This window comes from Neolamprologus brichardi, chromosome 22, assembly GCF_056152115.1.
Source record: "Neolamprologus brichardi isolate AB-2024 chromosome 22, ASM5615211v1, whole genome shotgun sequence".
NCBI classification, from domain to species: Eukaryota; Metazoa; Chordata; class Actinopteri; order Cichliformes; family Cichlidae; genus Neolamprologus; species Neolamprologus brichardi.
In genome coordinates, this window is record NC_142124.1 from 30897497 (window position 1) to 30913316 (window position 15820).

At 41.0% G+C, this 15820-nt stretch overlaps 1 protein-coding gene across 2 annotated transcripts in view; it reads right to left on the reverse strand.

Annotated features, from left to right (window-relative positions):
- LOC102786028 (growth factor receptor-bound protein 10-like) overlaps positions 1-15820 on the reverse strand; it is a 49261-nt gene that overhangs the window by 30690 nt on the left and 2751 nt on the right. The window contains exons 3-4 of one of the 2 annotated variants that reach the window (XM_087835364.1): positions 9577-9670; positions 1959-2196 (exon numbers count right to left, since the gene is read on the reverse strand). In XM_087835364.1, coding sequence (XP_087691490.1) covers positions 1959-2196; positions 9577-9670 — 332 coding nt within the window. The remainder of the gene's footprint in view (positions 1-1958; positions 2197-9576; positions 9671-15820) is intronic. The other variant, XM_087835365.1, reaches the window with a different exon arrangement.

Genomic DNA, 15820 nt, shown 5'->3' on the forward strand with positions numbered 1-15820 from the left:
AACACTCGTAACATGGTTGAAGGGTGTCGTCTCTTCTTTACGTGTGTAATTTTAACTTATCGGCTGTTATTAACGTCAACGTCGGTCAATTACATTAAACCTCTCATCATCTGTTTGCTTCTAACTATTACATTCGTAATATTTCTAGGTTTGTACATATTTATGTCCCACTCTTTGGAAATTGTGGAAACAGATACCCTGACGACCCAAAATACAGTTACAGTAACATTAAAACGCTGGAGAACGCAATAAATATGATTTTTACAGAGTATTGCACTCTCTTGTTTAACACAGTGGTGCAGTGGTCAGCACGGTCTCCTCACAGCGAGCAGGTTCTGGGTATGAATGTCCTGGTCAGCCGGGATGTTTCTTCCATATTCCAAAGACAAGAATCTTAGGTTAACTATAGGGATGCAACGATACCAATTTTTTCAAACCGATACGATACCGATACTTGGATCTGAGTACTTGCCGATACAGAGTACAAAAAACGATACTTCTACCACACACACACACACACACAAATACAATGAATTGGAAGACAGGTTTTATTATATTCCCTGCCGATAAAAAATAAAATCTTAATAAAACTGACCACAAAAAAATTTCAAATGAAAAATAAGCACTTCTGTTAAATTATTGCAGAGTCTCCACATTGTAATTTAACAAAATATCACTGAACTATTGGCACTGTCTCGAGCTTTCGGAATAATAAATAAACACTTCTGTTAAATACAAATTAACAAATTAGGTTTGCGAATAAAATAAACTTTTAAATTATTGCAGAGTGTCCATAATGTAAACAAACAAACAAAATAATTATTATTAAATAAATAATAAAATGTAAAAAATTATAAAATAAATAATAAATAAAATAATAATTGGCCCCCTAGTGGCCAATCTAAAAAACTACAACAGAAATGACAAGCCACCCTCTGATTAATGAAATAAGTTGGTATCGGTTCATGGTATCGGTTAACTTTTACGAGTATGAGTACACACACATTTTACAGTATCGGCCCCGATACCCGATACCAGTATCGGTGCATCCCTAGTTAACTGGCAATGTGAGGGTGCCAAAGGGCTTAAAGTGAATGAAATAACACGCTGTATGAGTGCAGTTAATCTGTGTAAGTGTTTATTGAGTCTACTCTATCAGAAGGTCTGGTGAGCAGGAACTCAAATAGAGTGAGGGAACACTGGAGGCAGATCGGTTGCCTGATGACCTGGTGCACCTGCCAGATTTTTAAAACATGAGATAACTGTGTGGGACAAGCAGTCAGACTGCAGTTTAGATCCATAAAATGAGAAATGCTCATCATCTCAGTTGAGGGTGTAAGGACGGTGGATGATGTTTGCGCTTCAGACCTTTGATGTCTATGTTGTTGATGTTTTGTGTTTTTAATTTATGACTTATTTTGTTGAACTTCTATTTCATTAGTGCGTAAGTTCACTGACAGCGATTAGAAGCAGTCAGTTTTCTTGTATGTACACACATGCTGTGGCCAGGAAAGCTGATTCTGATTAAACCCACAGAGAAGTTCAACACACATCTTAAATGTGGCAACACAAAAAAGCAAATATAATATCACTGCAACTACAGAGTTACCAGAAGTTAATTCATGGTCACACTCTCCCCTTCTGTTCCTGATCATGGCCTTTAATAGTGGCCAGAAAAAAAAGGGTTTCTGCAGAAAACTGTGATTTCACAGTGAAGCTGACCTCTGACCTTTCGGATATGAATCGTCATCACTCGTCCAAGGTGTTCCTGAGATAGCATGTTTACAAGAATAGCACAGACAGACAGATATATAATAACAAGTGTTCTTTCGCTGGCAGTGCTGCGTTATCTTTTATTCATATCTTTATTTCTGCAGGTGTAGCAGCGCTATCAGCCGTCTTTATCTTGAACATAAACCAGTGCGATCAATGTAGAGGCCCAGGTTACGAGCATTTACCTGACAGCTTTGATGTGCATGGGTTGAGAGTGTCTCAGCCTTTCTCTGGAGGGGGAAGAAGAGGGCAGGGCTGGGGTGTGGCGACGGCTGTGTCCCAGGTAGGAAGAGTGCACCTGATGGTGGTGGTGAGGGGCGTGGCCGTTGTTTAGAAGAACCGCCGTGTCTGTCTGTGTGGAGTACACACTCTCCATAGAGGAGTTCATGTCATTCACCAGCTGCTCCAGATCCACGTCATCATCTGTGGATGCAGGTGGACAGCGGGATGAGCGAAGGGAGAATGAAATGAGTGACAGTGATGCATTGCATCTACAAGCAGCTGACAGTCATCAAAATCATCCCAGTGTAGTTTAACACTACAGCAAGTTAGTGATGAAGAAAACACAGCTGTGGAATCACAAGCAGGACAGTAAAGAAAAGAAAGGGTGACAATGCTGCAGCGCCCCCTGCTGGATGGCAGGACTACAACTTAAAATATAAATTAAAAAAAGTTATTTTTCACATTGTATTACACAACATTTTTATTTTAAGCAGGTTGTGTTATAGGCTCCATTATGAAAACAACACAGCATGCTCACCACACTGTGGAAGACAGCCTGGGTATCAGGGGCGCTACCAAAGGGGGGCCGGGGCGGGGCACTGGCCACACCCCAAAATGGAAATTAACTAGGCATATAAATATTTTCTTTCTCTCTTTTTTGCCATATTTCTTTTATTTTTAACCTATATTTGACAACAGCATAATAAAACTGGAAATTCTGCCATCCTGATATTTTTAGTGGCCCCTCATATGGCCACCACTATGAAAGAATTCTGGAGGCATCCCTGCCGAGTATCTCAGCTAAACTTTTACCAGCAAGAGAAAAGGTAGCCAAGAAGTTAGAAGTTTCATCAAACACAATCCCGATGCAAGAATGCTTCCGGAGGACGAGAATTGCCAACTTATTTCAACTCACATGCCCAACTAACCCTATTAAAACATGTTCCCACGCCTATCTGCACAGTTTTCAGCAGTTGAGATAAAAGACTCAGCATAAGATGTAAAAAAAAAGAAAAAGAAAAAAAAGTGGAACCAATAAAGTCTGATTAGAGAGACAATTGTGTCAGTGAACCTTTTCTTTATCTATGTCTGCAATTAAACACAGACTGGGCACTAGTTTTACTTTGAGCAAACAGCTCATAACCTTTGTATCATGTCTACAGTACATACTGAGACAATGACACTGAAATCTCAATGGCACTTTGATAGAGCAGCAATTTAAGCAATAAAAATATTGCCATAAAAACATCACGGCTCTGAATTATCAAGCATGACAGCAGACAGAGAGAGCGAGAGAAAGCACAGCCCTGATGTGAAGTATCATTCTTCCTTGTGTTGGATTCCTCTTCGGCTTGGATTTCATTCAATTCCTGTGTAGTACACCACCTCCCTGGCTTGCCTTTGGCCTAACTGTGTGTAAACTGTCATTCGAGGGGCTGACAAGTCTTCCTGGCAGCCGGCAGCAGTTTCGAACCAGCACTCGCCCACAGACCAAACGACTAACCAAATCAAACTAGAGCGAATGGGCCCCTGGTCGTGCAGGTCAGATGTCGACGCCGATCTTTTACCGTAAACTGTTATTAATTAGCTAAAGCCAGGCCCGGATTTGCAAGCCCCACTTTGGGCTTCCCTCAAGGCTTTGATGCTGTTCATGTGCTACTTTCTGATGATGAATTGGTTCACTTCTTGCAGCACTCTATAATGCAAAATGAAATGCCCTCTGGGGACAGATGGAGATAATCCTGTGTATGGCAGTCATTACTAACCATTTTCCAACCTCGCAGCAACAGATTTTTCTACTCTAAACTTTCTAAAAAGTAAATGTGCACTGTCAGCTTGTGGGGGAAAAGCCTGCTAGCGGGAGAGAAATCTCTCTAGTGAATCAACTTTTACATAAGCTCTGTTAAACGTCCTCACAACTGTGGTCTCAATGTGTTTCGCTATGTGTGTGTATGTGTGTCTAAAGGCCTTTGGTCCTCTGTAAGTCCCACCCCAACACCACACACAGAATTCCTGACATTCCTCTCAGACGAAATTACAGCACTCTGGGAACGTTAACCAGGCCTGTTCATGGCACATGGTGGCCAAATGACTGGGACAAAGTAGGACATCAAAACAGACACACAGGAATGAGGACGGGACACTATGTGCACTCTGCAGTGCTGATGTACATGTGCGTCTAATTAAAGAGGAGAAATTTAAAAAGAAACGCAGCAGTGCACCGAATGTACACAAACACTGTGAACATACACAGTGAGAGCAGGGGGGAAAGCTGCTGCACCAAAAACAACAGGAGTCGCTCATCTTAGGTTATAAAGAGTTATGCATGTCACGCGCACACACAAACATAGAGCACAGTCTGGGACATTGGGTCATGTGATGCTGGGGTTCATGAGTGGGACATGGTTGCTTGGGTGGGGGGGAGGGGGGGCTGTGTGTGCAAAAGATGTTCTAGGAAAAGAACAAGACCACGCATGAGGAGAGACAGTCATGGCTATTATATAAAGATGTAACATAATGTGGACTCGTGATCCTTCCGTAGCATAATAAAAGTTACTCTACTTTGTGATTTTTAGTAAAAGTTGCGTCCTTAAGAAGCAGGACAAGTCCAGCCAAGACCTGACAGATACATCTGGCCCTTCAGTTAATCCATTTATTATTCCCTGGATCCTCATCAGAAATGGTCTCAGTGGACGGATGGCTTTAGAGAGAAAAGTCTGAAGTATAACAAATTACACAGGAAGTGTAGTAAAATCAGTAGCAACAGGTTGTTGTCAATGTGGGTGGAGGTATAACAGTGAGTGTCTATATCCATCTATGAAACATAGTGGAGGCTCTGTCATGGTTTGGGGCGACATTTTACATTGAATGCAACACAATGAAAAGTAGAAATGTACCATAAGATCTCGACACAGATTTTTTTGTCTGATTAGCAAAGCCTTCACTGCCAGTGCAGTAAACGCACACTTGGATAGAAAAACACACAATAGCAATGTATCAACCCATAGGTTGGCCTCACAAGAGCCTAAACCACAACATTACTGAAGCAATGTGGGTTCATCTAGACAGAAAACAGAACAAAAGGCAGCCAACATCCAAAAAAGAGCTTTGGAAGTCCTTCAAGAAGTCTGAAGAACTATTCCAGAAGACTACTTAAAGAAATTACAAGAGAGTTCGGCCTTTGTTGAAGAATAAACGTGGACATAACAAATATTGACTTTAAAGCTAAGAAATGTACAAACTCTGTTTTCATCTTATATGCTGTATATTTCCATCTATGTTTACATGTGTTTCTCTAAATGGCTGCAGCTACTTCCCATTTTACTAGCAAAATACAAAGAAATGAGGGTGGCTCAAGACTTTTGCACAGTGTTGTACGTTTGGTAGGATGCTAAAACTTAACATTTAGTCTATTTTTCTCTCAACTGCTAATGTGCATCAATGCAATGGCAAACAACACTTGCAATAATATTTAAAGTTGCTCACAGGAAGATTCTTCATCATCCTAATTATTGTGAGTTTGAAAGGTTTTGTTCTTGCTGCTAAAAGAGAACTTTTACATTAAAAAAAAGTATCCCAGTGCCACTTTAAGAGGATAATGATGGTATCATTGGCATTCCTCCCCCTCCCCCTGTGGCTTGGCCCACACAGCGCTGCTGGCTATGGACAGGGAACCCAGAGGACATATAGAATGAAAATGTCTTCTCCGTCTCCTCCGCTAACTATAACTTGGAATGTAGATGACTCGCTGCAGCCGTCTGGCTAGCATCTGATGACAAAACCTACCATACAAATGTGGCCAGTTCAGTCCTGTAAGATCCCAAAATATACTGAATGAGGGCTCTCTGTCCCTGGCCACGACAACCTGCAATCATCGATCTCTGACAGCAGTCTAGAGGTCAGCGAAGAGAGCTGAATGTTCAGATTTTCAAGGGCAAAGCGCAACGGAGTTCTTTTTATGCAACAAAAACACAGGGGTTATATTTAGCAGGTTTAGGTTTTTCTTGCTGCTGCTGTTTTTTATTTGAAAAGCATTTATGTTGTCAGTGCATTTACATTTTGCATTGTTGGAGGCACAAACACTCTCAAAGTTCCTTTAGTGTGTAACTACAGGTGCATAAAATGAATGGTTTTCTATCGGGACAATGACTGTTACTGCTGTGAAAGCCTCAAGCTATCAGCAGAAATCTGCTTATTACTCAGCTGCAGGACCGGAGGACAGCACAGAAATCAGATAAAAGAAAATTCTGAACAAAATATTAAATCTACTGTTAATTGGTGGTCTTACATGCAGATGACAACATGTCATCAGATTGTAAGAAGAAAAAAAAACACACCTAGCATAAATGAAGGGCATGTAATCTGAGCCAGTCATGATCTAAAAATACAGCACATCCATCAGTGAGGCTGAGGTAAGGTTCAGCTACCAACCAAAGCCAGAATGAAACTGGAGATGGGTGACTTTGACTCTTGCCTTTTCAGTGAAGTGAAGTGTTGTCCTGCACAACATTTTATCAGATAAACTATATACAGTCCTGTAATAAACTAAGTACATCCCTACTGCCTCCATAGGAAAAGAGGGTAAGTAGCAGCCAAGTGTTGCTAACCTGATTACTGAACATCATTCCCCTTTAATCACTATCTCTACTTTTAAGATTAGGCTTAAAACTTTCCTTTTTGCTAAAGCATATAGTTAGGGCTGGATCAGGTGACCATGAATCCTCCCTTAGTTATGCTGCAATAGGCGTAGGCTACTGGGGGACTCCCATGATGCACTGAGTTTTTCCTTTTCAGTCACCATTTTTACTCACTATGTGTTAATAGACCTCTCTGCATTAAATCGTACTTGTTATTAACCTCTGTCTCTCTTCCACAGCATGTCTTTATCCTGTCTTCCTTCTCTCGCCTCAGCTGGTCACAGCAGATGGCCCCGCCCCTTCCTGAGCCTGGTTCTGCCAGAGGTTTCTTCCTGTTAAAAGGGAGTTTTTCCTTCCTACTGTCGCCAAAGCGCTTGCTCATAGGGGGTCATTTGATTGTTGGGTTTTTCTCTGTATGTATTATTGTAGTCTCTACCTTACAATATAAAACGCCTTGAGGCGACTGTTGTTGTGATTTGGCGCTAGACTTCATTTGGCATGTTAAATGTTAAATTTCATGATTAAAGTACAATTAGAGGAAGACTAAACAAGTATAATTTATTTGGAAGGGATTCCAGGAGAAAACCTCTTCTCTCTAAAGAGAACATGGCAGCACAGCTTGCGTTTGCATGCTTTCATCTGAACAAACCACGACTTCTAGAACCATATTTGGAATAACACAGGATAGAGAGCATACAGCACAAATACCTCATACCAAACTGTCAAGCACGGTAGTGGAAGTGTGATGATTTGGGTTTGTTTGGCACCTACAGGACCTGGACACATCCTCTTTATACCAAAGTATTCTAGTGACAAATGTGAGGCTATTTGACTGTCAGCTAAAGCTGGCTGGAAACTGGAACCTACAGCAGAATAGTGGTGGGACCTCAAGGGAACTGTGCACAAACGAATGCCTGCAAACCTCAGTGAATTGATGCTAAGTTGGAATGATAATGTAAGAGACTGATAGTCTCTAGCAAGTCTTACGGAAAATGATTACTTCAAGTTATTACTACTAAAGGTGGTTCTGCAAGCTCCTAAATCATGTACTTAGTTTTTCTAGTACTACATAGAGCCCTGTGAATTATATAGGCAGATATCAAGAGAGATAAGTACACTGCTGAAAATACAAAGAAACATTTTTTAATCAGAGTATAGCATCAAATTAGTTAAACTTCTGGGACACTGATTCGGTCAGTCAAGTGGCAGAGGGAGTCGTTAATCCGTTTCAGTGGTTTTAAATCAGGAATAGTTTTGCTGACATTTTTTCCCTCCACATCTTTTCTGGCTGGTTTTCAGTAGTTTTGTATTTAGCTACGGTGAGCGTCATTACTGGTAGCATGAGAAGACACGTGGAGCGTAGAGAGGATGCACAGGTAGTCCAGCTTATCCAAAATGGCACATCAACACGTACCATTGCCAGAGGTTTGCTGTGTCTCCGAGTACAGTCTCAAGAGCATGGAGGAGATTCCAGGAGATAAGCAGTTACTCTGGGAGAAGTGGACAGGGCCGTCAAAGGCCCTTAAACTATCAGGAGGACCGCTATCTGTTTCTTTTTGGAAGGAGGAACAGGATAAGCACTGCGAGAGCTACAGAATGACCTCCAGCAGGTCACTGGTGTGACTGTCTCTGACCAAACAATCAGAAACTGACTTCATGAGGGTGACCTGAGAATCTGTTTAGAACAGGTTCACCCTGTGTAAACAAACCAAAGTGATTCATTAATTTGTTTGGACAGTCTATTATTTTGTGTACAAAGTATATGATCATATATTACATAACTGAGGGACTGACTATTTATCTGCATGTTATCAGCTGGGTTTGGGAAATGGATGCATATACTGGTTATTGGCCATGTCCATAAATTTTTGCAGGCCAGTTTTGCTTTATTTCTATTGTTGTACTTGAGAATTCAACTTGGTAAATGTTTAACTTAAAAAACAAAACAGAGAAAAGCTCCAGAAACTAGAAGCATAATTTCAATGGTTCCTTGTGGAGACGTGTTCCTTGTTGGTTTGTTGAGTTACTATAAAAAGTTGTGCACAGACTGAGAGATTCTTGCGTCTATTGTGCCAATGCATTTACATTTGCACGATCTTGACCCCATATTTAATTGCAGCAGTTACACTTTACAAGCTATCACTAACAACAAGAAAAGATTCTGGAAGTGCTGTTTTACTGTCTAGTGTGTGATAGTGGCAAACGGCTGATCACTCCAGTGGCGTCACTGCCTGAATAGAGTATGAACCTGCTGACCTCCTACAATCTACAACCCTGACCCACAGACCTATGGCTTACTTTCTATGAACGCCCTTCTGCCCTGAACTGTTTGACCTATAGACCTATGTAAGCACCCATTCACTTATTGTGAAACCATGTTTACAATGCACTTACACGAGTATGACCAACAAGCAGTAGAAGTGAAGCCAGTCCAATAAATCACCAAACCAAAAGAAAAAAAAAGCTAATCCACAGGATAACCACTAGCCAAGAAGAATTCCCAAGATTTTCCTGGAAGTGTGAATGAATTTCTGGAAATATAATGGGGGCAGATTTAATACTGAGGCACTGTGGGGAAGGGAAGGGTTCAAAATAGTGCCGAGCAGCGGTAGAGGGAGGGGAGAGTTTAAAATTTGTCAATAACCTCTCCATCTGGAGAGCATAGCATGTAGTGATGGAGGGAGACAGTGTCCTAGATGGAGATGGAGATAGAGCAGGAGGGGGGGATTTCTAGGAAGACAGGAAGAATGTTAAGAGGCCGATAAATTGGTTTTGATCCCATAAAGAAAGGTATGAAGAAAGGAAATGACAAAAGAAATATAGATGGAAGGACATACCAGAAAAGACCAACGGTAATAACCAGTTATTATTATCCAACCTAAATGTTCCAATTTTCTTTAATAAATCCAACATAGGTTCAAGAAGGAGAAGAGAGAAGAGTTACCATGGTGATGTGGCAAATTCTGACTGGCTGAGCGCTGAAAGCCAGGAACAATAAGCTCATCAGGCCTGCGAGTGGAAGTGCGGTCCATCCTTTCCTGTCCCAAAAAAAAAAGTAAAGGACATAAAAAAACATATAAAAAAAGAACAATTTTGACCACGTGGTTAAAAAAAAAGCCTCATGCAATGTGTTTAAGATGTCAGATATTTTAGTAAAACGGGAAGACAGCGTGTCATCTTCACAGAGATCAAATGGTCGGGCAAAGGGTGGGTTCAGGCCTCTGCTGTCGAGGAATGCCAAGTCAGACATTCAGAGCCCGGTGACACTGTGGCTTTCTGACCCCTCTGACCTTTCCTTTATGCACACTCTCTCCCTGTATCAGGTATACTGAGCTCTATTTTAAACTTGTGAAACTCACTAATTAACTAAACCTCGATGTATTTCATGAAAAAAAAAGATTATCAATCAATTCAATAATTTTTAGAACAAAAAACCCACCAGTCCCAACCCACTTATACAATCTCACACGTCTGGAGATACACGCACACATCCTGCCAAGTTCTTCACACATTGTCTAATTTGAAGCAGCCTCAAGGCAAGAAAGCTGCAGAGGAGAAAGAGAGGGAAAAAAGCCAATGAAATTTTCAATCTTCTCTTTTCCAGGAAAAAGAAGAACGCGGAAGCGTTGCTTCCAGGAACTGCTCGTGGCCAGAGGTCTCAGTCCGCATGCATGCACGTACACACACACTCGCAGCTCCCCTCGGTGCTTCGAAAACATCCATAAATGCCCAGAGCAAGATTTATAACTCTGAGAAGCAGCAGCAGCCAAAAGCTTTCCAAGGAAGGCAACTTGGCTGCAGGGCCTGTGGGCTGAAAGAGAAAGTCTGCAGGCCAGGCTATAGCTAAGACTGAGGCACAATAACTTACAAGCTTAAACACCCATAAATATATACACACATATATATCAAATACATACATACTGCACAACACCAGGTATTACTCCAAATCTACAGAAAGTGAGACTTTTACCAAATTAGCTGAGATGACCTTTTATTTGCATCTTAACTACTAGCAGATCTACTCGTGGCTCTTTCTTTAAAACCTTCCAAAACAAATAGCCTAGTGGTAAGCTAGGCTATGTTAGCACAACGAGAGTAAAACCTTCCATGAGTATGTGGATATCCACCTCAATTTTTATATATATCTTAAGAAAACATTATGAAAATATTATTTAATATCCTTTATATATACCGGTAGGTAAGTTTTCAGCCAGACCACCTCTTTAATCCAGTGCTCAGTGTTTGTGCTAAGCTAAGTGCTAGCTGTAACCCCTTTTAATGGACCTAATCTTAATTTTCACACCAAACCCTGAACACAAAAGGAAATCAGGGATGCTACTCCTTTAAGACAGATGGAAAAACTTTATCACCACACCTATAAAGACAGAATATCTCCATAAGCAGCAAAACCTGATACCTAAAGCTAAAATGAGAAGCTGGAAAAAGTACGCAGAGAATTTATAAGTGAATGTTTTTAATCTGATGATATCAAGTGATTTACTCACTGCAATCATACTAATCAATCTTCTCTCGGCACTGTTCAGAGTCTGGGCTTTCCCAGGCACAAGGGTATACACTGTTTGGAATTGGAGGCAGGACGATGTTCCAGGTCTTTAAAGAGCTATCAGTAGCAGCAGTGTTAACATATAACAAGCAAACGTAGGGAAAATTACCCTTTCCTTTGCAGCGCTCTTGCAGTAAAAGGGTCAGCTTTAATGGCCACATTCCCCATAAAAAACTCACCATGAACTCTAAATCGAGTAGTGATGCTACATCAGCCGTCACCTGGGTGGTTATATAGGTAGAAAAAGCCAATTTTGAAAGACATGAACCCGTTTCTTAGAAAGAGGCACTGATTTTCCGCTAAAATCATTTACCAGATGTGGACTGTTTTGCACAATAGTTATAGCAAACAAAACAGCATTCTTCATATAACTAGTCTTGAGGGCATACTGAGTGGCACAGTACATGAAGGGAGGCTTTCTTCTTGTAGTTTTACGGCTTGTGAGTCATTCCTGCAGTCGTGTGTTTTCTGTTTCACAACACACAGCATCGTTTAACAAATCTCATTTACACTGAATTACTTTGAATGTTCATCTTAGTATTTTTCCATAGAAGTTTATTACAGTTATGGAGCCTTTTTAGCATTGTGGCTTTGCATTTATGGGCAAGCATAAGTCTGATCAGGGGGCACGGAGGACCAAAGTTATTAATACAGTACTGTGCAAAAGTCTTGAGTCAGTGTTTGGTGTAACTGCTTTCCTTCTTCAACACCGTCTGAACCCTCTTAGGAAAGCTTTCTTGTCATTTCTTTAACTAGTCGTCAGGAATAGTTCTTCATGAAGGACATTTAAATCTTTCCTTTAGATCTTGCCTGCCTTTTGTTCTGTTTTCTGTCCAGAGGAGCCGACACTGCTTCAGTAATGTTGAGATTTGGGCTAGTCCAGGACTGATACTGGTCCTCTGTGTGTGTTTTTTCTATCCCGGTATGCTTTTACTAGATTAGCAGTGTGTTTGGGATCATTGTCTTTTTGAAAAATAAAGCTGCTGACAGATGGTTTTGCATATTACCATTCTGCGTTTATAATTGCACTAATTTGGCTAACATCCTCAACACAGCTGACTGAAATGCAGCCCCCAATGCATTACTGTGCCTCCACCGTGTTTAACACATAGCTTTTCTCCCCACTGATAGCCACCAAGATCATTTTTCATGAGATTTTGGTGAACAGCTGCTACGTTGTCTGAGTGAAATACCTTTTTATGTTTGAATGACACATATAAAATAATCTGAAATGGAATGAAAATTAATGAAAAAGCAGCCAATGTCCAAAGAAAACTTTGAAAGCCTAGAGAACTGCTCAAAACCTTTTTAACATATTAAAAGAAAATCTGTCTCATTGGAAGCAAAATATAAAGAAATGAATGGCGTCAGATGCTTATTCACAGCACTGTATCTCTCATTATGACCCTAAAATGACTGGCTTGCCCAAAGCAACCACAACAACACAGCACTGTGTAATATGGAAGTAAACAGTGAAGCCACTGTGGACAATGTTCATCTTTGTTTTATGTGCAGTAGAAGCACATCTTTTTGTTTTTTTGTGGGGCAATAACTGCAATTTCTGTCTGTGAATCCAGAGCCTAAGACTAGAAGTTGACTTTAGTTCTTAACGGAAAATGATAATTTCTTAATGGTGCCACTATAAATACTTCTGGTCTACTGATGGGAAGCTTTTGTATCTTTGACAAATCATACAATCTCATCCAACTTAGCCAAAATACTTCTAGATGCATTAACAAAAATCTGTGCTAAAACCATCTTTGAAAGACTTGCTACGTTGGAGGTAGCGGTGTTGGCTGCACGTTCTTTTTCTCAAAACGATGCTTTGATTCTCCGTCTCGCTGTCATATTACGCTGATTTCCAGAATGTCTCTGGGCGAGAAACTAGCATTAAATATTGAAGAGCAGTTTTCCAAGATTTGAGTGATTTCTTGTCCTGGGTTTTGGAGCATTAAAGCTATATCTCACTGAACGAATGCTGTGGCTCTACAGTTTCCATTAGCTTGACATACTGGGGTTGCTTTTGGACAGACATCCTGTAACTTCTCTTGACATCGCCTTCATAAATAGCGAGCTCCCCTTTCACTCCATTGCCCAAAGCACTGACATCAAGGCACTTCAACAAAGTGCTTTAAAGGCTGCGCTTCCTCGAAAGCACAAACACAACTGAGCGTGCCCGTCACCATGCTCGCACAAAACCACTTACCTGACCTCTGAGAATATAGAGACACAAACTGTCAGGCAGAACAGACATGTTTAGGAACAAATGGTATCAATGCTGACGCTGAAGGAGAGGAGCAGAGGTTAAACGCTTCATTCTTTCCGTTCTTAGCGGTTAAAGTCATAACTCAGCAGAGCTTTGAGACTGTGGACAGTGGTCTCTTGGTCAGTGGAGAGCATGTGCGTGCACATTTACAAATACATCCATAAGAAAAAAAGGGAAAGCAAAGGTCGCTGCCCGTTTAATCTGAGACCTCCCTGGCACAGGTCCAATGCTCTCAGTAAGAGTGCGAGACACAGGAACACACATAAGACTTTGCTGCCCAAATTCCCAAACATGACCACCATTATGTATAGCGTTATGTAAGTACAAAGAAAAGGGGCTTATTTGCTCCTTATCTCTAAACACTGAGCATAAAGTCATTGCTGCACAGAGACTCCATGTGTGCCATGCTGTTTCATGACAACTGGCAAGCTTTACATGAGCAACATACACACAGACCAACACAAACAGAGCAATGTTGTAACCCACTTCTCTCCATCAAACTATCAAACTTTGGTTTTTCTCTGCTACATGCAGGGTGGAGGAATGTTGTTTTTCGATGGGGATTCAATTCACTATTCACTGCAGCCTTACTGGGGCAAAACTCTTTCCTGGAAGCTAACGTGAACCAGTCCAACTTAATGTCAGCTCAGCAGGGGCTCAGCAGTCCCACAGTTTGGGTGAGCAGGATTTTTGTCCCTCCACTAAGAGAAAAAAAAAAGCCAGCTGAGACTACATCACCTCCATCATTCCATGGGTCCCAGCAAGACATCATACCATCAATCCAGTGCTTTTAGGCCTGTCACACAACAAAGCCCAAACTTGTTATTGTTGTTTGCTTAGCACTCTATTTATAGACCTCCACGAAGCTCTTTAGCCAAATTCTTTAGGTTACTGGAGGGTTGGAAAGGAGAAAATCCAAGCTGAGAAACAAAGGGCTCATTCTGCAGGAGTTGGACAGTGGAACCAGGTCTGTCGTGTTGCACCAATGCCATATTTCACCAAACTAAGCTGGGATTCGCTCACTTTGAGGCAAGCAAACTTTAGCCCATAGCTAAACTTAAACCTTGGTCTTGCCTCATAATCAATATTTCGGTGGTTTCATCTGTTAATGTTTATCTTGGTTATCCAGTTGACATATTCAGAACAGCAGCTGGTTTCCACAAAAAAAGCTCTGCTCATCGTTACTGCTAAGCACATTCAAAGGTGGCTAGCTTACTAGGAAGTCGGAGAACTGAACAACTGCAATTATTCTTGGAGCAGCAACACAAATTTCAAACAAATGATAATTTAACTATCTGTTATATATGAATAGGCAACTGTTTGCTAGTCTCTTGACAATGTTATAAAATAATAATGTCATATTTTTTTATTTACTACTCGGAGAATATCAATCTTTTCTATTATTTGTATCCGTTTTGATAACATTTTAGTCTCCAACTTATTTCTAGCACAGCAGTTAGCCAACTGTAAACTTTGTGCTGCTGTAGTTGGGCTGAAGACACCAGTGCATGATCATCTTGGTTTTTACGGCCATTTTAATAGTCAGAGATTATACAGAGGGCACTATTACAACAATTTGAAAACATGAGACGTGGGAAACACTTGGTAAAAAAAACCCCACTTGGCAATGGTTTTTGTTTTCCGGCTTTGACTTCTCCTCCAATAACAGCGCTGATGTGGCAGTATTGTCTTAGTGGCGACACTTATTGTATCGCAGCAGCAACCAAGGCCTTAAAAACAGGAATAAATATAATTGACTGTTAGGTGATGTTGCCTAGTGCACAAAGCAACCAACCAACGCGAGCCACCAACCAACATTAGCTATCAACCAACATTAGCTACCAACCAACACGAGCCACCAACCAACAATAGCTACCCACCAACGCTAGCTACCAACCAACGCTAGCTACCAACCAATGCTAGCTACCAACCAATGCTAGCTACCAACCAATGCTAGCTACCAACCAATGCTAGCTACCAACCAACGCTAGCCACCAACCAGTGCGCTAGGTAAGCAATGTCCCCTAGTGCACACTGCATGAAACAACCAACGTAACTGGTATACCGAGGCCTTTAGTGTTAGCATGCACACAGGACAGCACCATCTTCTAAAAGCATGGCTGTAAATGTGCACCATGTCAAACAGGCAAACTCATAAAAATAAAATAATTTTTGTTCAGTCCAAGATTATACCAAAATTTGTCTAAAATTACACAAAAATTAAGAATTCTTCTTTAACCAGCAAGTGTCACTTAGTCCTAAAGTTGATTCTCTGTTACATGAAAACTAACTCCAGTTTAACATTACTTTGATTCACGTTCTACCAACAAACCCACATACAGCTGGCACATTAAATGT